Genomic DNA, 23,804 nt, shown 5'->3' with positions numbered 1-23,804 from the left:
CGTTTTAAAGTGGACCAGTTRAAAACCCTCCTCACAGAAATTACGTTTAAAACCAGTTTTCGTTGCAGAAAATACGCCATAGTGGGCGAGGCTGGCAACATGCATCAAGCTCAGCTGATACTGTTTTATGACATAATAAAGTATTACTGTATGAGCAAAGTACAGCATTTGTATTTAAATTCTGTTGATTTCTCACATTTGCTGAACAAATAATCAAATGTTCAATTTTAAAAAAATGCTTTGCAATTAAAACAGAATGAATCTTTGTCCTAACTTCAAGTCATGTTTGCCCCTTATAGGGCTTTTATCATGTGAACCAGTTTGTCAATAGACACATTATKCTCAATTTTCTGAGGGCAAATTCATTCTGGATGTGACCAGGTTTAAATTTAGTTCTAAATCTTTACTCCTCTGATAGTTCACATGACCAGGCAAACTCTGAGCCTGCAGGTATTTGATCCCGCTGGGTTCACCTCTCCATCCTGGTTTCCTAGCACCAGAAAATATTCATCATACAATGTGCACTTTTTTTTTTTTGCAAATGTCACTCACAAAACTAAGTGGAGACTGGACTGGGTGCAAATAGGTGAGATGATGACTGTTCAATCAGGAATTGAATTTAGTTTTTCCTCACACAGAGGATGTTGGTGATGAAGGAGAGGAGGAGAAGGAGTCCATTACCTACAACATCAGTATTGACATACATTATGGGATAAAGTCTAACAGGTAAAATATATTTTCAATTCACTTAAAACTGTATTTTTAATCAATAAGCTGGAAAATAAAAAAATATATTTTAATCACAACTGTTTTAAAATTGCTTTTCCTTATTTTAATTTTGTCTGTTGCAGCTTGGCTTTGATCAAGAGGACAGGTGTCATTGATGCAGACAAGCCCATATCAACTCAAGTTCGCGTCCTGACCCTGAGTGAGGATTCTCCCTATGAGACTCTTCACTCCTTCATCAGCAACGCTGTTGCTCCGTTCTTCAAGTCCTACATCCGCGAGTCTGGAAAAGCAGACAGGTAATGTTCTCCTAACGATCGTTTCTGTGGATCTCGAACTCGGCATTTAGAAAATAATAAAAAAATTGGAAAATCATTCACTTGTAAAATATGCCACATCCTGTAGAGACGGGGACAAGATGGCTCCCTCTGTTGAGAAAAAGATTGCGGAGCTGGAGATGGGCCTGCTCCACCTTCAGCAGAACATTGAAATTCCTGAGATCAGCCTGCTCATCCACCCCACCATCACAAACATCGCCAAGCAGTGCAACGAGCGCGGGGAGAAGCCCAAGGTCACCGACTTTGGCGACAAAGTTGAAGACCCATCTTTTCTGAACCAGCTGCAATCTGGAGTGAACCGCTGGATCAGGGAGATCCAAAAAGTGAGGCGTTTGCTTATTTTTGTCTGTGACATAAGAAAAAAAACCCAGTACTACAATGAAAGTAAAGACAAATGCCTAGTTTCTTACAGATCAACTGTTTAATGTTTAAAACTCTACCAGGTGACAAAGCTCGACCGTGACCCAGCCTCAGGCACGGCCTTGCAGGAGATCAGTTTCTGGCTGAATCTGGAAAGAGCCCTCAACAGAATCCAGGAGAAGAGGGAAAGCCCCGAGGTTCTGCTGACTCTGGACATCCTCAAACATGGCAAACGCTTCCACGCTACCGTCAGCTTCGACACAGACACCGGTGCGTGACGAGCAGTTAAAACATTTTCGTTACTGTCGTTAGTTTAAGTTTGATTCGTTTTATGTGAATTCTTTACTTTTCCTCACAGGTCTGAAGCAGGCTGTGGAAACCGTCAACGACTACAACCCTCTGATGAAAGACTTCCCTCTCAATGATCTGCTCTCTGCCTCGGAGCTTGATAAGATCCGTCAGGCCCTGATTGCCATTTTTACTCACTTGAAAAAAATAAGGAATACCAAGTATCCCATCCAGAGAGCGCTGCGTCTGGTGGAGGCCATCTCCAGGGACTTGAGCTCCCAGCTTCTCAAGGTGCTGGGMACCAGGAAGCTCATGCATGTTGCTTATGAAGAATTTGAAAAGGTTTGTCAGGGTGCTTTTCTTTTTCTTTCTTCTTTCCCCACATCCAAAAAAAACCTAGAGTTTTCATTATTTATCAACAAACAGTGTTGTGTAAAGCAGTGGTTCCCAAACTTTTTATCTTCTGACCCACAAAATATCCATGGCAAAAACTTGCGACCCCAAATGTTACTGGTCTGAGTACACGAACTRTGTTKATAARCCTAAAAACACAGGCTTTTTGACAATCTAAACAGCTTGTACACAAATATAAATACTTATACTTACTTTATGTTTTTGTAATAATTATAYGGAAAAACATTACATCAGCAATTATTTTATTACCCTTTAAATTGATTTCTGGAGATTATCCAAGGTGCTTCATGACCCATTATTGGGTCCCAAGCCCAACTTTGGGAACCAAAGTGCASTGGTTCCCAAACTTTTCAGCTTTTGACCCACAAAATAACAGTAGCAGAGACCTGTGACCCCAACTGTTTTTGGATGATAAACATTTGTATCAGGTCAACAAAACATGGGCATAGTAACAATAATTATTATTCTACATTTATCCATTTTAAATACACTGACCTCACTCCTTTGTAACAACTAAGGCAAAAATGTAATTAATTCAGAAAATCTTTTCAGGACCCCAACTTGATGTTTCGGGACCCCACTTTGCGTCCTGACCCCAGCTTTGGGAAACACTGGTATAAAGTACCACAAAGTGATACTTGAGTAAAAGTACAATTGTCTTACCGAAAAATTACTTGGGTAAAAGTTAAAGTCTCCTTTAGGAATAGTACTTGAGTAAAAGTCTTAAAGTATCTATTTTTTGTACTTAAGTATTAAAAGTAAAAGTATTGATTTAAAATGAGCAGTTAGATTTTCCATGATGACATTTATTAAGAGGTGACCTCCCTCAAAAAATGCAGAAATGACTATATTGTATTAAAATAATTAATTTATGTTAAATTTAGGATGCACTAGTCTAGCTGTTTCAGTTTATATACAGTACATATATCAAGGCTGCTCAAACCTTTTCCCCAAAATGAAAATCTATCTGAGGGCTGCGGCCAAATGCAATAATATAATTCTTGAAATACAAATACTTCTTAAGTACAGTCCTTTTATTTTAATGATTATGTCCTGCTGGAGTGTGACATCGTTTGTGTACTAAGTAGTACGCTATCAGAATTTTATATATTTATACTTCTCATTCAACCACAATTAAGTTCACTCTATCCAGAAGGCACAATTTATATGGACAGTATTATTTTTTACATTAACAAGCAAAAATGAAGTAAAAGTAACGACTTTCTACTTCTTGTCTTTTTTTAAAAATGTAAAGAGTAGAGAATACAGATAACTWTGAAAATGTAAGAAGTAGAAGTAAAACGTAGGCTGAAAAATAATTACTCAAAGTACAGATACCCAAAAAATTCTACTTAAGTACAGTTAAGGAGTATTTGTACTTAGTCACTTTACAACTCTGTCAACYAATCTTGTGTTTGCAGGTGATGGTGGCTTGCTTCGAGGTGTTCCAGACCTGGGAGGATGAGTATGAAAAGCTGCAGGTGCTTCTGAGGGACATTGTGAAGAGGAAGAGGGAGGAGAACCTGAAGATGGTGTGGCGCCTGAGCCCCGCTCACAGGAAGCTCCAGTCCAGGCTGGACCACATGAGGCGCTTCAGAAGGCAACARGAGCAGCTGAGGGCCGTCATCGTTCGTGTGCTGAGGCCCCAGGTGAATTAATCTGTAATAATTCCAGTGGAACCGATTTGATGTAGCTTCTTCCTATTTRAATAAACTAATGAACTCTTTGTCCTCCAGGTTTCAGCAGTGCAACAACACTCTGCAGGAGAGGCCGTCGAGCCTGAAGACATGAAGGTGGCTGGGGTTCTCTTCGATGCTGCCGATGCCAACGCCATCGAGGAGGTCAACCTGGCGTATGAGAACGTGAAGGAGGTCGACGGCCTGGATGTCTCCAAGGAAGGTGTGGAGGCCTGGGAGGCCGCCATGAAGCGCTACGACGAGCGCATCGACCGCGTGGAGACCCGCATCACCGCYCGCCTGCGCGACCAGCTGGGCACGGCCAAGAACGCCAACGAGATGTTCCGCATCTTCTCCCGCTTCAACGCGCTCTTCGTGCGCCCCCACATCCGTGGCGCCATCCGGGAGTACCAGACGCAYCTCATTCAGCGCGTGAAGGACGACATCGAGTCTCTGCACGACAAGTTCAAGGTCCAGTACCCTCAGAGCCAGGCGTGCAAGATGAGCCACGTCCGGGACCTGCCGCCCGTGTCSGGCTCCATCATCTGGGCCAAGCAGATCGACCGTCAGCTGACCGCGTACATGAAGAGGGTGGAGGACGTTCTGGGGAAAGGCTGGGAGAACCACGTGGAAGGGCTGAAGCTAAAACAGGACGGTGATAGCTTCAGAGCTAAGCTGAACACCCAGGAGATATTCGATGACTGGGCTCGCAAGGTTTAAAGCAACGTTTTTGTTTTTTAATRATAATTTTCTTCAGACGTCTTAAATGTTTCAACTGGGTTTTCTCTTTCTGTTGTAAATCAGGTGCAGCAGCGTAACCTCGGCGTGTCTGGCCGCATCTTCACCATAGAGAGCACTCGGGCCCGTGGGAGGACAGGAAACATGCTCAAGCTCAAAGTCAACTTCCTCCCAGAGATCATCACCTTGTCCAAAGAAGTGCGCAACCTGAAGTGGCTAAGCTTCCGCGTCCCATTGGCCATCGTCAACAAGGCCCACCAGGCGAACCAGCTGTACCCGTTTGCCATCTCTTTGATKGAGAGCGTGCGCACGTACGAGCGCACTTGTGAGAAGGTGGAGGAGAGGTCCTCCATCTCTCTGCTGGTGGCTGGGCTTAAAAAAGAGGTTCAGGCTCTCATTACTGAGGGCATCACTCTGGTCTGGGAGTCTTACAAACTGGATCCTTATGTCCAGAGGCTGGCAGAGACCGTCTTCAACTTCCAAGAGAAGGTCAGGGTCATCCTAGTAGTTTTTTACTTTCTATATAAACTTTTCAAGTATTCACAAAGGAGCAATTGAATAAATTTAATGGATTATCATGACAAATGTTTTATTTTTTTTCTCTGTTGCRTATATTATAGGTTGATGACCTCTTGCTGATTGAAGAGAAAATAGATCTGGAGGTTCGCTCTCTCGACACTTGCATGTTTGATCAGAAGACCTTCTCTGATATCCTCAGCCGTGTCCAGAAAGCTGTGGATGACCTCAATCTGCACTCTTATTCCAACTTACCCATTTGGGTCAATAAGCTGGACATTGAGGTATTTCTACTAAAATAAAAATGTAGAGTGGGGTGGAAGTTTGTTTTATTCTGTTAGGGGCTTCTTGTGTTGCTGTTAAACTAGATTTTGTTACTGGTCTCTTAGATTGAACGCATCCTGGGAGTGCGTCTCCAGGCTGGTCTGAAGGCCTGGACCCAGGTGCTTCGTGGACAGGTGGAAGACAAAGCTGACGTGGACATGGACACAGAGGCTCCGCAAGTCGGTCACAAACCTGGAGGAGAGCCAAAGATCAAGGTATCTGTTGTGATTAGTTGCACTATAGCTTCATGTCAGGTTTATTCTTAAATATCCACAAATATGGGAGAAACGATTYGTTTTAACTCACTGGACATTTTTATTTCCTTTTTTTTATTCTAGAACATTGTCCACGAGCTGAGGATTACTAACCAGGTAATCTATTTGAATCCACCAATTGAGGACTGTCGCCACAAGCTCTACCAAGAGATGTTTGCCTGGGAGAACATCATCCTTTTTCTGCCCAGGATCCAGAGCCAGAGATACCAGGTGGGCATCTGAAGATGGTTATGGAATATTTGTGGTGCATGTGTGGGGTCGTATATTGAAACAAATTGGTCAAAATGTTCAGAACAGTTTCTTGAACATTTTACTGCTCATATTCTTTTATTTACTTTTTTCATTTTGATCTTTGGTTGTTGGATTTATCGAAACCTGTTTATCCTTCCTCATCAGGTGGGTGTCCACTACGAGCTTTCAGAGGAGGAGAAGTTCTACCGTAACACTCTGACCAGGATGCCAGATGGTCCCGCAGCCTTGGAGGAAGCCTACAGTGCAGTGGGGGACATCGTCAGTGAAGTGGAGCAGTACGTAAAGGTAAGAGCCAACATGTTGCAGCAACAAAACTAAAATGTGTTGCAGCTGCTGATTGAACAAATAAAATATAGAACTTTTTTGTTTGTTTGTTTCTTTGTTTTGTCTGTTTGGAGTTAATTTTAGGTCACTTAAATTTACCGTTACTGTCTTTGTTTCCTGTGTCCAGGTGTGGCTTCAGTATCAGTGTCTGTGGGATATGCAAGCTGAAAACATCTACAACCGTCTTGGTGAAGACCTCACCAAGTGGCAGGCCCTACTGGTCCAGATCCGCAAAGCACGTGGAACTTTTGACAATGCTGAGACTCGCAAAGAATTTGGACCTGTGGTCATTGACTATGGCAAGGTAAAGGTCCACTGCTTTAGGTTTTTTTTGTTTTGTTTTGTTTTTTTTAATGAGACAAACTTTAAAATCACTCCAAATTTCATTTTGGAAAAGAAAAAGTTGTTCAAAGCTTGTTTTTAAAAAAAAAAAAACTCATTTAGTGGAAGTTTTGTCCCCTTTGGCCCTTGAACATCTTTGTTTTCCAACATTTAGTGTTTGTATTTATTCTTGTTGACAGGTCCAGTCTAAGGTGAACTTGAAATATGACTCCTGGCACAAAGAAGTCCTGAGCAAGTTTGGTCAGATGCTCGGCCAAAACATGCAGGACTTCCATGCTCAGATCTCCAAGGTATTGTGTGATTTTTATAAAAAGGGATCAAGTTACAGAACAGCATTGATGCTGGAAATGTTTTTTTCCTACTACACATTTTCTTGTTCCTCCCCAGTCCCGACAAGATCTTGAACAACATTCTGTGGACACAGCCAGCACCTCAGATGCCGTTGAGTTCATAACCTARGTCCAAACCCTGAAGCGCAAGATTAAACAGTTTGAGAAAAATGTGGAGGTAAGTGATTACATTTAGTATCCTACTATTTTCTTTTGTCAAGTTAATATTTAAGAAATGAAGTTCTAATACGCWGTTGCCATTTGACTCGTAGTTGTTCCGCAACGGACAGCGTTTGCTGGAGAAGCAGAGATTCCAGTTCCCTCCGTCTTGGCTCTACATTGACAACATTGAAGGTGAATGGGGTGCGTTCAGCGACATAATGAAGCGCAAAGACACTGCTATTCAGCAGCAAGTGGCCAACCTTCAGATGAAGATCGTCCAAGAAGACAAAGCTGTGGAAAACCGAACCACCGACTTGCTAAATGACTGGGAGAAGACCAAACCAGTCGCTGTAAGCAGATCTTTTCTCCGAAGCACAAAAAGAGGGGAAAGAAAATAAGTTTATTTATTGTTTGACACCTTGGTTCTGTAGGGCAACCTCCGTCCAGAGGAGGCTCTTCAATCTCTGACCATCTACGAAGGAAACTTCAGTCGCTTAAAGATTGAAAGAGAGAAGTGTGCCCGTGCCAAAGAGGCCCTGGAGCTCACTGACACTGGTCTGCTCAGTGGGAGTGAAGAGCGAGTGCAGGTGATGTTTGAACACATACTTAACCATTAACCTTACCTCCTACTTGGACCCTTTTTTTATATTTTCTCACCTAAACTAATTCTAAATATCAGGTGGCCCTGGAGGAGCTACATGACCTGAAAGAGGTGTGGTCTGAGCTTTCGAAGGTGTGGGAACAGATCGACCAAATGAAAGAGCAGCCGTGGGTTTCTGTGCAGCCTCGCAAGGTACCTAAAACCACCTTAAAAACAGTTGTTCCTGCTGCCTTGGTTTTATCTGGTTGAGTTCTGCAGTGACTGCAGCTGTGTTTGTGTTTTGTGTGCACAGCTTCGCCAAAGTCTGGACGCTCTCCTGAACCAGCTGAAGAACTTCCAAGCAAGGCTGAGACAATACGCGTCTTATGAGTATGTTCAGAGGCTGCTTAAGGGATACTTGAAGGTCAGAACTAGTTCGCACTAGATGCACGTTTTGACTCATTACAGGAAACCATTATTCACTGTCGTTTTGCTTTTTGCTTTTAGGTCAACATGCTGGTGATCGAGCTTAAATCAGAGGCTCTGAAGGATCGCCACTGGAAGCAGCTGATGAAGCGCCTACATGTGAACTGGGTCCTTTCAGAGCTGACCCTGGGACAGATCTGGGACGTGGATCTGCAGAAGAATGAGATGGTGGTGAAAGATGTTCTCCTGGTAGCTCAAGGAGAGATGGCTTTGGAGGAGTTCCTCAAACAGGTGAAGAGTTTAAGCGAGCGGAGCAGTTTAATTCTGTAAATCAGCTTTCAGTGGGTGGATTAACTGAATGTTTTTGATTTTTACAGATCCGTGAAGTGTGGAACTCCTATGAACTCGACTTGGTGAACTACCAGAACAAGTGTCGTCTGATAAGAGGCTGGGATGACCTCTTCAACAAAGTCAAGGAACACATCAACAGTGTCTCTGCCATGAAGCTGTCTCCTTACTACAAGGTAAACAGATGCAGATCATCTGTCAGGGTGATGTTTTTCCCAAATGTTTTGTGCCATTTTACAATCTATTGTGTTTTTTTTTCCCACCCCTGTCAGGTTTTTGAGGAAGACGCCCTGAGCTGGGAAGACAAACTCAACCGTATCATGGCCCTCTTTGACGTTTGGATTGATGTTCAGCGCCGCTGGGTTTATCTGGAAGGCATCTTCACAGGCAGTGCAGACATTAAACATCTGCTGCCTGTAGAAACCCAGAGATTCCAGAGGTAGACTCAGGACACAGTTTGGCTCAGTAAACTATGTGGGGAAAATACCACATATATCAGAATATTCATCACTATGATAAATTAAAGAAGTTGGCGCACCCTTGATGTAAATGTCACTGCAACATTTTCTGTCTCTACCTGCAGCATCAGCACAGAGTTCTTGGCCCTGATGAAGAAGGTGACCAAGTCTCCTTTGGTGATGGATGTACTGAACATACAGGGAGTGCAGAGATCCCTGGAGCGACTGGCTGACCTGCTGGGGAAAATACAAAAAGCTCTTGGAGAATACCTGGAAAGGGAGAGATCTTCATTCCCAAGGTATGAAAAGGGTCCAGGGGTAGAGCAGGCATATGGAATAAATCCTGTGCCAGCAGGAACTGAATTTGAATTGCTCAGATTGAATCTGAATGMGCATAATTTGAAATTGAATGCATTGGTTTGAAAATGAATTTTACTAAATTGAAGCTGAATTTAATGATTTGAAACTGAATTTAAAGTTTTGTATCTGAATTAATTTGCTTTYAAAGTGTATTTTGGTTTATTAAAAATTCAGTTTGACTACTTTCACTTTTAGTTCCAAAATTCCGATTTTTGTGTCACACATCCTGGTCCTTGAGAAAGCCAGCCAGAGTAATCAAACACAGATCCACAAATTTATGATTCACTTTGGTGACATTTCCCTTCTGTATGTAACAGAGTTGATGCAATCCACTGCAAAAGTGACAAAAACAGACAAAGGTCTTTTATTGCAGTGATTAATTTTACCTATATGTAGAAAATGTTACATTTACATCTCATCATGGATCACCTATTGATCAGATGCTGCTGACTGATCCTGTTACATACAGAAGGGAAACTTCACCAAAGTGAAACATAAATCTGTGGATCTGTGTTTGATTACTGTGCCTGGCCTTCTCAAGGACCAGGATGTTTGACACAAAAATCTGAATTATGGAACTGAAAGTGAAAGTAGTCAAACTGAAATTTTAATAAACTAAAATACAGTTTCAAAGCAAATTAATTAAAATTCAAAACTTTAAATTCAGTTTCAATTTAGTGAAATTTATTTTCAAACCAATTAATTCAATTTCAGATTATGCACATTCAGATTCAATCTGAGCAATTCAAATTTAATTCCTGCTGGCACAAGATTTATTCCACGCAGACAAGAGGAGAGATTTTAGATTGTAAAATGCAGGATCAAAATCACATTTAGTGTTGAAATGATTTTAACATTTCAGTAGTGCTGATTGAAATGTTCAAATATATCAAACGTTTGTTTTTGTTGACAGGTTCTACTTCGTTGGAGACGAGGACTTGCTTGAGATCATCGGCAACAGCAAGAATGTGGCCAAACTCCAGAAGCACTTCAAGAAGATGTTTGCTGGTGTCTCCAGCATCCTGCTCAATGAAGACAACACAGAGGTGCTGGGAATCTCCTCCCGTGAGGGAGAGGAGGTACTTTACAAGACGCCAGTCTCCATCACACAGCACCCAAAGATCAACGAGTGGCTCACGCTGGTGGAGAAGGAGATGAGAGTGACGCTGGCCAAGCTGCTTGCCGAGTCCGTCAACGAGGTCACGGCTTTCAACAAGGGCACGGCCGTCGACCTGAACCAGTACATTGACTGGATTGACCGTTACCAGGTTGGCAGCCAYCAAATYATACTGAGGATTTCCGTCATCACAGACCTGATTCTGTCTTCATGTCACTTTGTCACTGTCTTTGCTCCACAGGCCCAGCTGGTGGTCCTGTCCACCCAGATTGCCTGGTCTGAGAACATCGAGTCGGCCTTGACCACCGTCTCTGGAGGTGGGGACATGTCACCCATGCAGGGCGTGCTGTCGAACGTGGAGGCCACTCTCAACGTGTTGGCTGACACCGTCCTGATGGAGCAACCTCCACTTCGRCGAAGGAAACTGGAACACCTGGTTAGGATAATTTCTCCAGTGTTTGTGTTAAATACAACAATGACTAGATCTTCCCAACATCTAACTTGATGACTCATAAAACTTTTCTTTTTTTAAATAGCTTCTGAAAACTATGTTTTTGTGATGAATTGTTTTAAATTTCCTTTTGCTCCCCTCTCAGATCACAGAGTTGGTGCACCAGCGTGACGTCACCAGGACTTTGATCAAGAACAAGATCGACAACCCCAAGTCCTTTGAGTGGCTCAGCCAGATGCGCTTCTACTTTGACCCCAAGCAGACGGATGTCCTGCAGCAGCTGTCAATTCAGATGGCCAACGCCAAGTTCAACTATGGCTTTGAGTACCTGGGGGTTCAGGACAAACTCGTCCAGACTCCACTGACAGACCGCTGCTACCTGACCATGACCCAAGCCCTGGAGGCTCGACTTGGTGGATCACCATTTGGTATGGATGTTGAACAGGGGCAGTTTTTAAAATAAGTTTATTTACTTTAATTATGTTTCATATTAAATCCTGACTGCTGAGTGTGAACCGCCTGCAGGTCCTGCTGGCACAGGGAAGACAGAATCAGTGAAAGCCCTTGGTCACCAGCTCGGCCGCTTTGTGCTGGTCTTCAACTGTGATGAAACCTTCGACTTCCAGGTACAAACCTTACAACAGTATTAGTAATTATTTTGTAACCGAATGATGTACAGGTAAAAGATATGAGATAATTTAGGCGTGGTCGTTTACCAGTTGAATGTGAAAAGAGTTATACAACCACACAGCGCTGGGCTGAACCATGTTTACTGACTGCTCTCGTGCCACGAAACCAGGAAGTCGTTAGTTGTAACACTTTCTTCAGAATCTGACCCCACCTGCCAAGTTTGACATCACTGAAGAGGGGAACACTATCCTTTCCCAGGGTCAAATCCTCGACTTAATTCCTGTTTCAGCTAGTGTTTTCTTTTGCATTGAGTCACTATGTGTTGAATATGTTTTCAGGCATGTAGCTACTTATATACTTCCTGCTCTGGGTGACCATATCATCCAGCCATCCAGAGCAGTCTGCACATAAAAAATTACCAGTTTAATCACAAACATATTCACACAGTGGTTTATAAAACTGTATCATGTTTCATCTAAAAAAAAAAAACAATAAAATGTGTAGTGTATTTTTAAAAATCAGTAATAAATAAGTAGTAAAAGTAAAAAGTCAGTAGTGTCAATTTTGTTTTATGTGTACTATCTATAGTTTGTAAAGGAACTAGTGTGTGAACCTCTGTACTGATACTGCTGTGACACCTGCATTTCCCACTGCGGGACAACAAAGGCTATTTCTATTCTATTCTATTCTTTTCTATTCTATTCTATTCTAAACAACCCCAATAAATTTCTTAACAGGTATAAACTTTTTTTTTCCAGGCTATGGGTCGTATCTTCGTGGGTCTGTGCCAGGTGGGAGCCTGGGGCTGCTTTGACGAGTTCAATCGTCTGGAAGAGAGAATGCTGTCTGCTGTCTCCCAGCAGGTGCAGTACATCCAGGTGGCCCTGAGGGAACACAGCAACCCCAACAGAGACAGGAGTAAGTAACGATGTTAAAAGATTTTTGAAAAAAATATATATATATTGGAAAAAGCTAATTTAATAACTTGCCCTTACTTTCCACTGTATAATAAACAAATGTCTGTAAATACTTCATTTCTAATGCCAAGATTAAAATACTTTGTCATGTAATAAATGTTGTCTCAGGTGTGCCTGTCACCACGGAGCTCCTGAACAAACAGGTGAAGGTGAGCCCGGACATGGCCATCTTCATCACCATGAACCCTGGCTACGCCGGCCGCTCCAACCTGCCCGACAACCTGAAGAAGCTGTTCCGCAGCTTGGCCATGACGAAGCCTGATCGTCAACTCATCGCACAGGTCATGCTGTACTCACAGGGCTTCCGAACAGCCGAGATCCTCGCCAAGAAGATCGTGCCCTTCTTCAAGTGTGTATCYTGTGGGGAAACAAATTGAAATAATGTTGAGAGTAGCATTTGTTTTTTCCTCCTCTCTGATTTATTCTCTTGGTTTTTAGACTGTGCGATGAGCAGCTGTCATCCCAGAGCCATTACGACTTCGGTCTGCGTGCCCTGAAGAGCGTGCTGATCAGTGCTGGTAACGTGAAACGCGAGCGCATTCAGAAAATCAAAAGAGAGAAGCTCGAGCGTGGAGAGGATGTCGACGAGAATGACATCGCTGAGAACCTTCCTGAACAGGAGGTGCAAAAAAAATAATAATAAAACAGTCTAACCGTTAAATATGAACCCAATTTAATTTGTTTCATCTGCCGAGGCCGGTTTGATTAAGTTTATTTCCGTTTGCTTTAGATTCTGATCCAGAGTGTGTGTGAGACCATGGTCCCTAAGCTGGTGGCAGAGGACATCCCCCTGCTGTTCAGCCTGCTGTCGGACGTCTTCCCCGGAGTTCAGTACATGCGTGGAGAGATGACCGCTCTAAGGGAGGAGCTCAAGAAGGTCTGCACTGAGATGTACCTCACCTACGGCGATGGTGACGATGTTGGCAGCATGTGGGTGGAGAAGGTAGGAAGAAAAATGTACCTGACATAACCTTTTGTGTGTGCGTTCAGTCAGATTTACTGCAACTTGGGGGTTAAAATAAAGATTGGGAGTTCAAGCTGTTTTATTAAACGTCCTCCAGGTGCTCCAGCTCTACCAGATCACACAGATCAACCACGGCCTGATGATGGTGGGGCCTTCTGGCAGCGGTAAGACTATGGCGTGGAGAGTGCTGCTCAAAGCCCTGGAGAGGCTGGAGGGTGTTGAGGGCGTGGCCCACATTATTGACCCCAAAGCCATCAGCAAGGACCACCTTTATGGAACCTTGGACCCCAACACACGTGAATGGACAGATGGCTTGTTCACTCACATCCTCAGAAAGTAAGTCCAGTGTAATACTGAAACAAAGTGTGACAGTTTTAAAAATAACTTATTTTATTTAATTTTTTAAATTTCAGGATCATTGACAATGTTAGAGGTGAGCTGCAGAAGCGCCAGTGGATCATTTTCGATGGCGACGTTGATCCAGAGTGGGTTGAAAATCTGAACTCAGTGCTGGATGACAACAAGCTGCTCACTCTGCCAAACGGCGAGCGTCTCAGCTTACCACCAAACGTGAGAGCACAGCACTCTGAACTCAGACACGTACTCGTGCTCCCGTCCTTGTGACAGCTTATTTATTCATCTTGAACTTTTCTTTTTATCCAGGTGCGTGTGATGTTTGAAGTGCAGGACCTCAAGTATGCGACCCTCGCCACTGTCTCTCGCTGTGGCATGGTCTGGTTCAGCGAGGATGTCCTCAGTACTGACATGATCTTCAACAACTTCCTGTACCGCCTTCGCAGCATCCCGTTGGATGAGGGAGAGGATGAGGCTCAGCGCAACAGGAAAGGCACTGAGGATGAGGAGGAGACTGCTTCTCCAATGCTGCAGGTACTTAAAGGAAAAAGCTATTAAACACACACATCAAACATTTGATCTGTTCTGATGTTTGTCTACGTTTAAACTAGATCCAGAGAGATGCTGCAGCAATCCTGCAGCCTTACTTCACCTCCACGGGCCTAGTGATCAAGGCCTTGGAGCACGCCTCAAAGATAGAGCACATCATGGACTTCACCCGCCTGCGTTGTCTGGGCTCACTGTTCTCAATGCTGCACCAAGCCTGCCGTAACGTGGCTCTGTACAACAACAACCATCCAGATTTCCCCATGCCCATTGACCAGCTGGAGAGATACATGCAGGTGGAGATCTATAAACTCCATAAAACACACAAGTTCAGTCATTACTGTATGTTCTTTATACTAATTACTAATACTTTCATGTTTCCCCTCACAGAGGTATTTGATCTATGCCGTGCTCTGGTCCTTCTCTGGTGATGGACGGTTAAAGATGAGGGCGGAGCTTGGAGAATACATCCGCCGCATCACCACTGTGCCTCTCCCCACAACTCCCAATGTTCCCATCATTGACTATGAGGTACTTTCTTTTCTCTTGTGAAGCTTTACTGCTCACTTTTTGCTTCTATTTGAAGTTAATAAAAGCTTCTTTTTTTTTTTTAAAAAGACAATGTAATGTGTTTTTATCCTTGTTTAGGTGTGCATCTCTGGTGAATGGCAGTCCTGGCAGGGCAAAGTGCCCCAGATTGAAGTGGAAACCCACAAAGTGGCCTCCCCAGATGTTGTCGTTCCTACACTGGACACGGTCCGCCATGAAGCTTTGCTTTACACGTGGCTAGCAGAACACAAACCACTTGTATTGTGTGGACCCCCTGGTTCTGGAAAGACAATGACGCTGTTCAGCGCCCTCAGGGCTTTGCCTGACATGGAGGTGAGACTGAACTCCTTTTGTTTTACTGCTATCGGCATGATTACATTGTTGACCACAATGACTAAAATGAGGGAAGTAATTTTCATTTTCTTGTAACACCTCTCTGCCAGGTTGTTGGTCTGAACTTCTCCAGTGCCACCACCCCAGAACTCCTGTTGAAGACCTTTGACCACTACTGTGAGTACCGTCGCACCCCTAATGGCGTGGTCCTCGCTCCAGTCCAGCTGGGCAAGTGGCTGGTGTTGTTCTGTGATGAGATCAATCTGCCAGACATGGACAAGTACGGCACACAGAGAGTCATCTCTTTCCTCAGACAGGTATGATGTAACACAGATACTTCCACAGTCGTTTTAACTCTCCTGATTTTTTCTTACATGTAAAACTCTCAAATGTTAAAATCATCATGTTTTTGTAGATGGTAGAACACGGAGGCTTTTATCGCACTTCAGACCAGACTTGGGTTAAACTGGAAAGGATTCAGTTTGTCGGAGCCTGTAATCCTCCCACCGATCCTGGCAGAAAACCTCTTACACACAGGTACAAAACTCACGATTTACCCTTAATTTGAAGACTAGACTTCCATATAGAGATGTTTTAAATGCTAGAAAATTAAACCTAATGTTTGATGATTCCTAACAGTGTCCATGTTGTGTTTTCTCACCAGGTTCCTGCGTCATGTACCTGTGGTGTACGTGGACTATCCAGGACCGGCCTCTCTGACCCAGATTTATGGAACTTTCAACCGTGCCATGTTACGTCTCATCCCGTCGCTGCGAACATACGCAGAACCTCTCACTGCTGCGATGGTTGAATTTTACACCATGTCTCAGGTAGAGGACAGACCTCGTTAGTGAAATAGAAACAAACGTGCAATAATTTATATTATTACTCATTTGTTGACATATTTTATGTCACCTCAGGAGCGGTTCACCCAAGACATTCAGCCTCACTACATCTACTCTCCAAGAGAGATGACCCGCTGGGTGAGGGGCATCTTTGAGGCCCTGCGCCCACTCGAGACTTTACCTGTCGAGGGTCTCATCCGCATCTGGGCACACGAAGCTCTCCGTCTCTTCCAGGACAGGTAGGTGAAACGAAATTCACAAACTTAATGGTTCTTTTTGAGTGAGTGCGAGAGGTCGCGGGTTCAAATCCTGGACGAGTTCCCATGTTTGTTACGGCCGGATCATAGCCGCAACAAAACAGGGAGATGAGACGGTGTAAAATATCAAAACAAAAATGTTTATTAACAAAAAGATAAACTTCATCGGAGACAGGCATCCTCTTATATCTGGAACTCCTGATCCAAAACAGCTGTGTAAAAGAGAAAAGAGGGCAGGCACACCACGACACACACACACAACCCCACCTACAAGGCCCAGGGCCGTAACACGATCAAATGAGATGATTCTGTGATTGTTTTTTTTAGGCTTGTAGGTGATGATGAAAGGAGGTGGACGGATGAAAACATTGACGTCGTTGCTCTCAAACATTTCCCCAACATCGATAAGGAAAAGGCTCTGAACAGACCCATTCTCTACAGCAACTGGCTCTCTAAGGTAAACTGAAGACATGATTTGATATGAGATTCATAAATTGTGAGGAATTCMCTAAACCTTTTTATACACTTGTTCACTGCCCTGGCTTTCTGTGTGCAGGACTACATCCCAGTAGAACAGGAGGAACTAAGGGACTATGTGAAGGCCCGTCTGAAGGTCTTCTACGAGGAGGAGCTTGATGTTCCTCTGGTGCTCTTCAATGAGGTGCTGGACCATGTCCTCAGAATTGATCGGTGAGTAATGTCTTCTGAACTTCTGTTACCAGTGCTATTCAACCTGGAAATAAGATCTGAATTTCCTGGTTTAGAGTCCATTACAAACATTKTTTTCCTTTGGCAGAATCTTCCGTCAGCCTCAGGGCCATCTCCTGTTAATTGGTGTAAGCGGCGCAGGAAAGACYACACTCTCTCGCTTCGTGGCATGGATGAACGGACTGAGTGTGTACCAGATCAAGGTTTGTAAACTACATGTAAAATCTGTGTACTTATATTTCTGTTTGTTGAGTCTTGTTTTTGTCTTGTTAGGTGCACAGGAAATACACCGGGGAGGACTTTGATGAAGACTTGCGCACGGTGTTGCGCCGCTCAGGTTGCAAGAATGAGAAGATCGCCTTCATCATGGATGAGTCCAATGTGCTGGATTCTGGGTTCCTTGAGAGGATGAACACGCTGCTGGCCAATGGAGAGGTAACACAGAGCCCCTATTTGTTTTATTGCACCAGTGTTTTTTTCTATGCCAGGTGTTCAACAACCACTGCTTTTTGATTTCTAAGGTCATGTTTTCTGAGCATAATTTTCTGATGCCTACATTGATCGTTGATATGGATTTTTGTAGGTTCCTGGTCTGTTTGAGGGAGATGAGTATGCCACCCTAATGACTCAGTGTAAGGAAGGAGCCCAGAAAGAGGGACTGATGCTCGACACTCATGAGGAGCTGTACAAGTGGTTCACCAGTCAGGTTATCAGAAACCTTCACGTTGTTTTCACCATGAACCCATCATCAGAAGGCCTGAAGGACAGAGCTGCCACGTCTCCTGCCCTCTTCAACAGGTACAGATGCATTGTGAAGGAATAAAAATGGGAACTTCTGAATGTGTGCATTTGTTTTGTATTCATTGCAACTTTTGCTGTGTGTAAAGGTGCGTGTTGAACTGGTTCGGAGATTGGTCAACAGAGGCTCTTTATCAGGTGGGCAAGGAGTTCACCAGCAAGATGGATCTGGAGAAGCCCAACTACAAAGTTCCAGACTACATGCCCATCGTCTACGACAAACTGCCACAACCTCCATCTCACCGGGAGGCAATTGTCAATGGGTGTGTGTTTGTGCATCAGACTCTACACCAGGTAGGAAGGAAGTTCACTGTGGTGTCTCATGTTCTAATTAATAGCTCTGCTTTTACWTAACTAATGATCATCACCAAATCTTTTAGGCCAATAACCGTCTGGCTAAGCGTGGTGGTCACACCATGGCCATTACTCCCCGCCACTACCTTGACTTCATCAACCAGTATGCCAACCTGTTCAACGAGAAACGCAGTGAGTTGGAGGAGCAGCAGATGCATCTGAACGTTGGTCTTCGTAAAATTAAGGAAACTGTCGACCAGGTACATTCTCCTCACCTCATTAGTACAGAAAATACTCAATTAGTTGGYTATCTGAAAATATGTTTTACTCATACTTTGATCTGTTGCCTCATTAAGGTGGAGGAACTTCGTCGGGATCTGAGAATCAAGAGTCAGGAGTTGGAGGCAAAGAACGCAGCTGCCAATGACAAGCTGAAGAAGATGGTCAAAGACCAGCAGGAAGCTGAGAAGAAAAAGGTATATTCATGTTCCACAACCTTTTTTTTTATTTTATTACTGTGTTCTGTTGTTTTTTGTTTTGGGGGGAATTAAAATATGTATATGTTACCTCTCTGATTCCAGGTGATGAGTCAGGAGATCCAGGAAGCTGTGTACAAGCAGCAGGAAGTGATCAAAGACAAGCAGCTGAGCGTCCAACAGGACCTGGACCAGGTGGAGCCCGCTGTGATTGAGGCTCAGAATGGTAAAGGGTCTTTTTGTAAAATATTTTCTTTTAAAATGTCTTGATAATGTCTGGAAAAGCCCTTATTAGTCCTTGCATATCAGTTCTGATAAAATAATGATGGTTTTCTGCTAACGTCCACCCCCCCGTCATCGCCCCTTTCCTTGTCATCATCCTTATTTTTGTTCACCTGACGTCGATAGCTGTTAAGTCTATTAAGAAGCAGCACCTGGTGGAGGTGCGATCCATGGCCAACCCCCCCGCAGCTGTGAAATTGGCTCTGGAGTCCATCTGCTTGCTCCTTGGGGAGAGCACAACAGACTGGAAGCAGATCCGTTCCATCATCATGAGGGAGAACTTCATTCCCACCATTGTAAACTTCTCTGCTGAAGAGATCAGGTGAAATAGAGAACTTGTTTAATAGTTGCTCATTAAAATTCTCTTTCTCTCTCTCTCTCTCTCTTTTATTTTCAAACTTTTCCCAATGTCTTCCTGATTCTCCCTCCTCCTCCTCCTGCTTCGGTTTTTCTTATAAACACATTCCTCCTCCTTCATTAGCTGTGAGTTCTATTAAGCGGCAGCATCTAGTAGAAGTACGGGCAATGATGAACCCCCCAGCTGCAGTCAAACTGGCCCTGGAGTCTATCTGCCTTATGCTGGGCGAGGAAACCAATGACTGGAAAAAAATCAGACAAGTTATTATCAGAGATAATTTCATCAGCAGCATAATCAACTTTTCCTCTGAGGAAATGAGGTACTAGTGTCAGAACAAAGGTTTTGTCTTTAATACAAACTCAATCCCCACAATCAGGAGATGCAACTGAAAGCTGATTTGAAATCATTTGACATTTTACTGCAATTGTTTAATTTCTAATCACAGCATAGGCTGAATGTATCAGCTTCTATGTTCATTTGTGGTGAGTTTTTAAAGAGGAAATGCACAATATGTCATTGAAACAATCCTGCACAAAATCCCAATAAATTCCCTTTGATTTATTATCCTGTTACCGAAAGCATTTACTAAGTAAACTGCTGCTGTATTTTAACTTCTTGGACATGTTTTACTTTATTTAGTGACTCCATTCGGGAGAAGATGAAGAAAAACTACCTGTCCAACCCGAGCTACAACTACGACCAAGTCAACAGGGCTTCCTTGGCCTGTGGGCCTATGGTGAAATGGGCGATTGCTCAGGTATGAAAGCTAAATAATCAGAAGATTGGGATAACTGGTTAAAGGGATCCCCGATTAGTTGTAACATTAGACTTTATTAAATTAACATACATTTTAACTGTAAAATAAAGACTGTAAAAATGCTGTAGGATGTTCAGTTTTTATCATTTTTGAACTAAAAGTTTAACGGACAGGGCCATTTTATTTACACTCAAAGCATTCTGGGTAAATGATGACGTGGATAGGTCCTCGGTGTGAGGCTGCTAGRGAGCTATATCCACCCTGAAGGTTAATCTTGGACAATATCTGATGATCGACTCTTTTAAATGAAACCAGAGAGCGTTGACAGAGAGGAGAAGGTAGAAATGACTCAGCCTGTAACTGAAAATATGGATGGAGGACAACAGAGCTGCTTCATGGAAGAAGAACCTCAGCTTAGCCTGTTAGCTTTAGCATTAGTGCCGATGCAATCATATATAAGTATTAGCTCAGCGCTACTCYTTCTCCTCTCGTCACTGAGTCTATGAATGCAAAAATGACTCAGCCTGCAACTGAAAATATGGATGGAGGACCTCAGTTTAGCTTGTTTGTCGCACTAGCTCCGAGCTAATACATACAGTATAAGGCAATATAGCGTCAGCGCTAGCGCAAAGGCTAACAGGCTAAGCTGATGTTCTTCTTCCATGAAGCAGCTCTGTTGTCCTCCATCCATATTTTCAGTTATAGGCTGAGTCATTTCTACCTTCTCTCTGTCAACGCTCTCTGGTTTCATTAAAAAGAGTCGATCGTCAGATATTGTCCAAGATTAACCTTCAGGGTGGATATAGCTCGCTCACACCGAGGACTTATCCACGCCATCATTTATCCAGAATGCTTCGTGTGTAAATAAAATGGCTCCGTCCGTGTTAAACTGAGCATCCTACAGTATTTTTACAGTGTTTCTCTTACAGTTAAAATATATGTTTATCAAATAAAGTCTGTTACAACTAATCAAGGATCCCTTTAAAAGGCTTTTCTAAATAAAAGTGTTGTCTACTATTCCTGTAGCTGAATTACGCTGACATGCTGAAGCGTGTGGAGCCTCTTCGTAATGAACTGCAGAAGCTTGAGGATGATGCAAAGGACAATAAGACAAAGGCAGAGGAGGTGGAGCAGATGATCCGGGACTTGGAGGCTAGCATTGCCCGCTACAAAGAAGAGTATGCTGTCCTCATCTCTGAGGCTCAGGCTATCAAGGCTGATCTAGCTGCAGTCGAGGCAAAGGTAACTTTCCGTCTCTTGTTCCTGCACATGAGCCACTTCAGTTCTTGTCAAAACAGTTCTGGAGTATTTTTCTCAAACATCTTGCTCTCCACTTTCAGGTGAATCGCAGCACAGCCTTGCTGAAGAGTCTGTCAGCTGAAAGGGAGCGCTGGGAGAAAACCAGCGAAACATTTAAGAACCAGATGTCTACCATCGCTGGAGACTGCCTGCTCTCAGCAGCGTTCATTACTTATGCTGGCTACTTCGATCAGCAGATGAGACAGAACCTGTTTACTACCTGGTCTCATCACCTGCAGCAGGCCAACATTCAGGTATTTGAAGCTCCGCTCCACATAGTCTTTAAATTCAATAAATGTGTTTGAGAGTAATCAAACTTTTAGCTTTTATGGTTTTCTAGTTTCAGTTGTTTTTCAGTAATATCAGTATATAGGCTCTGTGTGACAATTCTTTAAAATATGAATCAATACGATCTATTCCTCAACTCGTGTGGATTGAAATTTCTCTTTCAGTTCCGTACAGACATAGCAAGAACCGAGTACCTGTCCAACGCAGACGAAAGACTTCGCTGGCAGGCCAACTCCCTCCCAGCCGATGACCTTTGTACTGAAAACGCCATCATGCTTAAACGCTTTAACCGGTTAGTGCCCGTGTTTCCATCAGGCAGCCTGAAATAAAATTCAGTTTCATTAAAGGGTTTAAGAAGTCCGTGTAAAATCTTGCTCCATCTTTGCTGTTTTAGATACCCACTGATAATCGATCCATCAGGCCAAGCCACAGAGTTCATAATGAATGAGTACAAAGACCGTAAAATCACCAGAACCAGCTTCTTGGATGACGCCTTCAGGAAGAACCTGGAGAGTGCATTGCGTTTTGGAAACCCATTGCTGGTCCAGGTAAAACATCACACTGCAGCCTTTTGTTAACATCGTCACATTAAATTTCTGTCATATTTATCATGTGTTTATTTCTTGTCACAAATTATTTTCTTTTTTCTTTATTTTTCTGTAAGGATGTGGAAAGCTACGACCCCATCCTAAACCCAGTGCTAAACCGGGAAGTGCGCCGAACAGGAGGACGTGTTCTCATCACACTCGGAGACCAGGACATCGATCTGTCGCCGTCGTTTGTGATCTTCCTCTCCACACGAGACCCAACCGTAAGGAGGCTCTGTCAGAGTCATTGTCTGAGTGTTAAACTGGTTGGATGTAAAGGTGGGATTTTATAACTCAACGTCTCATTTATGCAGGTCGAGTTCCCGCCAGACTTGTGCTCTCGTGTTACGTTTGTCAACTTCACGGTGACACGCAGCAGTCTTCAGAGCCAGTGTCTCAACGAGGTCTTAAAGGCTGAGAGACCTGATGTGGACGAGAAACGCTCCGACCTCCTAAAACTGCAAGGCAAGATGGAAACGAACAACACTCTGTTTAGTTATGAAGGCTTTTTGGGGAAGTTATGATAATTAAATAACCTTCCTTTTGGCACTTTCAGGTGAGTTTCAGCTCCGCCTTCGCCAGCTTGAAAAGTCTCTGCTGCAGGCCCTCAACGAGGTCAAGGGTCGCATCCTCGACGACGACACGATCATCACCACGCTGGAGAACTTAAAGAAGGAGGCAGCTGAGGTGACCAGGAAGGTGGAGGAAACGGATATCGTGATGGCCGAGGTGGAGGCAGTGTCCCAACAATATCTGTCTCTGTCTTCTGCCTGCAGCAGCATCTACTTCACCATGGAGGCTCTCAACCAGGTCTGATTATATGTGGTGGCTCATTTCAGTTGGTTATTTGCTTTAAAAATTAAACTTCCAAAACAAATCCACGAGAATGAATACATTAAATCATATTTTTTTATGTTTTCAGCTCTACAAATCKTCTAAATGCTCATTTAAATCTCCTTTCAGATGCACTTCCTGTACCAGTACTCTCTTCACTTCTTCCTGGACACGTACCACACGGTGCTGTATGAGAACGCCAACCTGAAGAGCATCAGCGATCACTCACAAAGACTCGCGCTCATCACCAAGGACCTCTTCCAGGTTTGAAGCAAAATTATTAAAATTGCAACCATTTTCAGTTGAAGCCTGCGGAGGACCTTTAAGTCTGTTTTGTGTGGAATTAGGTGGTGTTCAATAGAGTTGCTAGAGGTATGCTGCACCAGGACCACATCACCTTCGCCATGTTGTTGGCTAAAATCAGCTTGAAGGGCATGACGAGGTAAGGATGTCTAAATTACATCAACTCCTTTTTTTTTACTTAAAACAGAGCTGCTCGTGCCGTAAATCGTACAAGTTATAATTAATCKCATTTCTCCAGTGAGCCACCATATGATGCAGAGTTCCAGCACTTCCTGCGTGGTAAGGAGATTGTGCTGACGGGTACTGCTCTGCCCAAGGTGAAAGGTCTAACCACTGACCAGTGTGAGGCTATGGTCCGACTCAACCGCCTGCCAGCTTTCAAGGACTTGGTGCCCAAAGTTGAGGCTGATGAGGTGAGAAGGGTTGTCAAAAAAAATACTGTACAAAAAATCAAGAAATCAAAAAAATATATATAAGCTACTGCTAATCTGCTATTACAAAATGATCTACTCCTTTGGATGTGAAACAAGTTTATGATTTAAAAAATAGTTTGCAGACAAA

General features: G+C 43.5%; 1 protein-coding gene across 2 annotated transcripts in view; it reads left to right on the top strand.

Annotated features, from left to right (window-relative positions):
- Window positions 1–23,804, top strand: part of dync1h1 (dynein, cytoplasmic 1, heavy chain 1) — a 29,462-nt gene that overhangs the window by 468 nt on the left and 5,190 nt on the right. The window contains 62 exon segments of one of the 2 annotated variants that reach the window (XM_014030361.1): window positions 639–726; window positions 852–1,025; window positions 1,132–1,387; window positions 1,508–1,694; window positions 1,783–2,054; window positions 3,548–3,775; window positions 3,863–4,516; window positions 4,607–5,029; window positions 5,161–5,340; window positions 5,446–5,595; window positions 5,719–5,865; window positions 6,052–6,192; window positions 6,359–6,535; window positions 6,753–6,863; window positions 6,961–7,080; window positions 7,175–7,414; window positions 7,496–7,651; window positions 7,744–7,857; window positions 7,958–8,068; window positions 8,152–8,361; window positions 8,448–8,594; window positions 8,691–8,857; window positions 9,002–9,175; window positions 10,150–10,504; window positions 10,595–10,789; window positions 10,950–11,232; window positions 11,330–11,430; window positions 12,193–12,352; window positions 12,520–12,760; window positions 12,850–13,033; window positions 13,142–13,354; window positions 13,473–13,711; window positions 13,789–13,945; window positions 14,039–14,263; window positions 14,341–14,571; window positions 14,666–14,806; window positions 14,924–15,157; window positions 15,268–15,474; window positions 15,573–15,694; window positions 15,822–15,987; window positions 16,078–16,241; window positions 16,587–16,716; window positions 16,816–16,949; window positions 17,056–17,170; window positions 17,241–17,402; window positions 17,551–17,765; window positions 17,855–18,059; window positions 18,146–18,319; window positions 18,416–18,535; window positions 18,641–18,761; window positions 19,299–19,494; window positions 19,815–19,932; window positions 20,959–21,174; window positions 21,273–21,485; window positions 21,684–21,811; window positions 21,914–22,067; window positions 22,184–22,330; window positions 22,421–22,571; window positions 22,663–22,916; window positions 23,070–23,204; window positions 23,288–23,382; window positions 23,482–23,656. In XM_014030361.1, the coding sequence (XP_013885815.1) occupies window positions 639–726; window positions 852–1,025; window positions 1,132–1,387; window positions 1,508–1,694; window positions 1,783–2,054; window positions 3,548–3,775; window positions 3,863–4,516; window positions 4,607–5,029; window positions 5,161–5,340; window positions 5,446–5,595; window positions 5,719–5,865; window positions 6,052–6,192; window positions 6,359–6,535; window positions 6,753–6,863; window positions 6,961–7,080; window positions 7,175–7,414; window positions 7,496–7,651; window positions 7,744–7,857; window positions 7,958–8,068; window positions 8,152–8,361; window positions 8,448–8,594; window positions 8,691–8,857; window positions 9,002–9,175; window positions 10,150–10,504; window positions 10,595–10,789; window positions 10,950–11,232; window positions 11,330–11,430; window positions 12,193–12,352; window positions 12,520–12,760; window positions 12,850–13,033; window positions 13,142–13,354; window positions 13,473–13,711; window positions 13,789–13,945; window positions 14,039–14,263; window positions 14,341–14,571; window positions 14,666–14,806; window positions 14,924–15,157; window positions 15,268–15,474; window positions 15,573–15,694; window positions 15,822–15,987; window positions 16,078–16,241; window positions 16,587–16,716; window positions 16,816–16,949; window positions 17,056–17,170; window positions 17,241–17,402; window positions 17,551–17,765; window positions 17,855–18,059; window positions 18,146–18,319; window positions 18,416–18,535; window positions 18,641–18,761; window positions 19,299–19,494; window positions 19,815–19,932; window positions 20,959–21,174; window positions 21,273–21,485; window positions 21,684–21,811; window positions 21,914–22,067; window positions 22,184–22,330; window positions 22,421–22,571; window positions 22,663–22,916; window positions 23,070–23,204; window positions 23,288–23,382; window positions 23,482–23,656 (11,603 nt within the window). 2 annotated transcript variants of the gene reach the window in all.

Source organism: Austrofundulus limnaeus, unplaced genomic scaffold, assembly GCF_001266775.1.
Source record: "Austrofundulus limnaeus strain Quisiro unplaced genomic scaffold, Austrofundulus_limnaeus-1.0 Scaffold1046, whole genome shotgun sequence".
In the NCBI taxonomy this organism is placed as follows: Eukaryota; Metazoa; Chordata; class Actinopteri; order Cyprinodontiformes; family Rivulidae; genus Austrofundulus; species Austrofundulus limnaeus.
The sequence above is the reverse complement of the archived record's forward strand: the minus strand, read 5'-3'. Positions and strand labels throughout refer to the sequence as shown.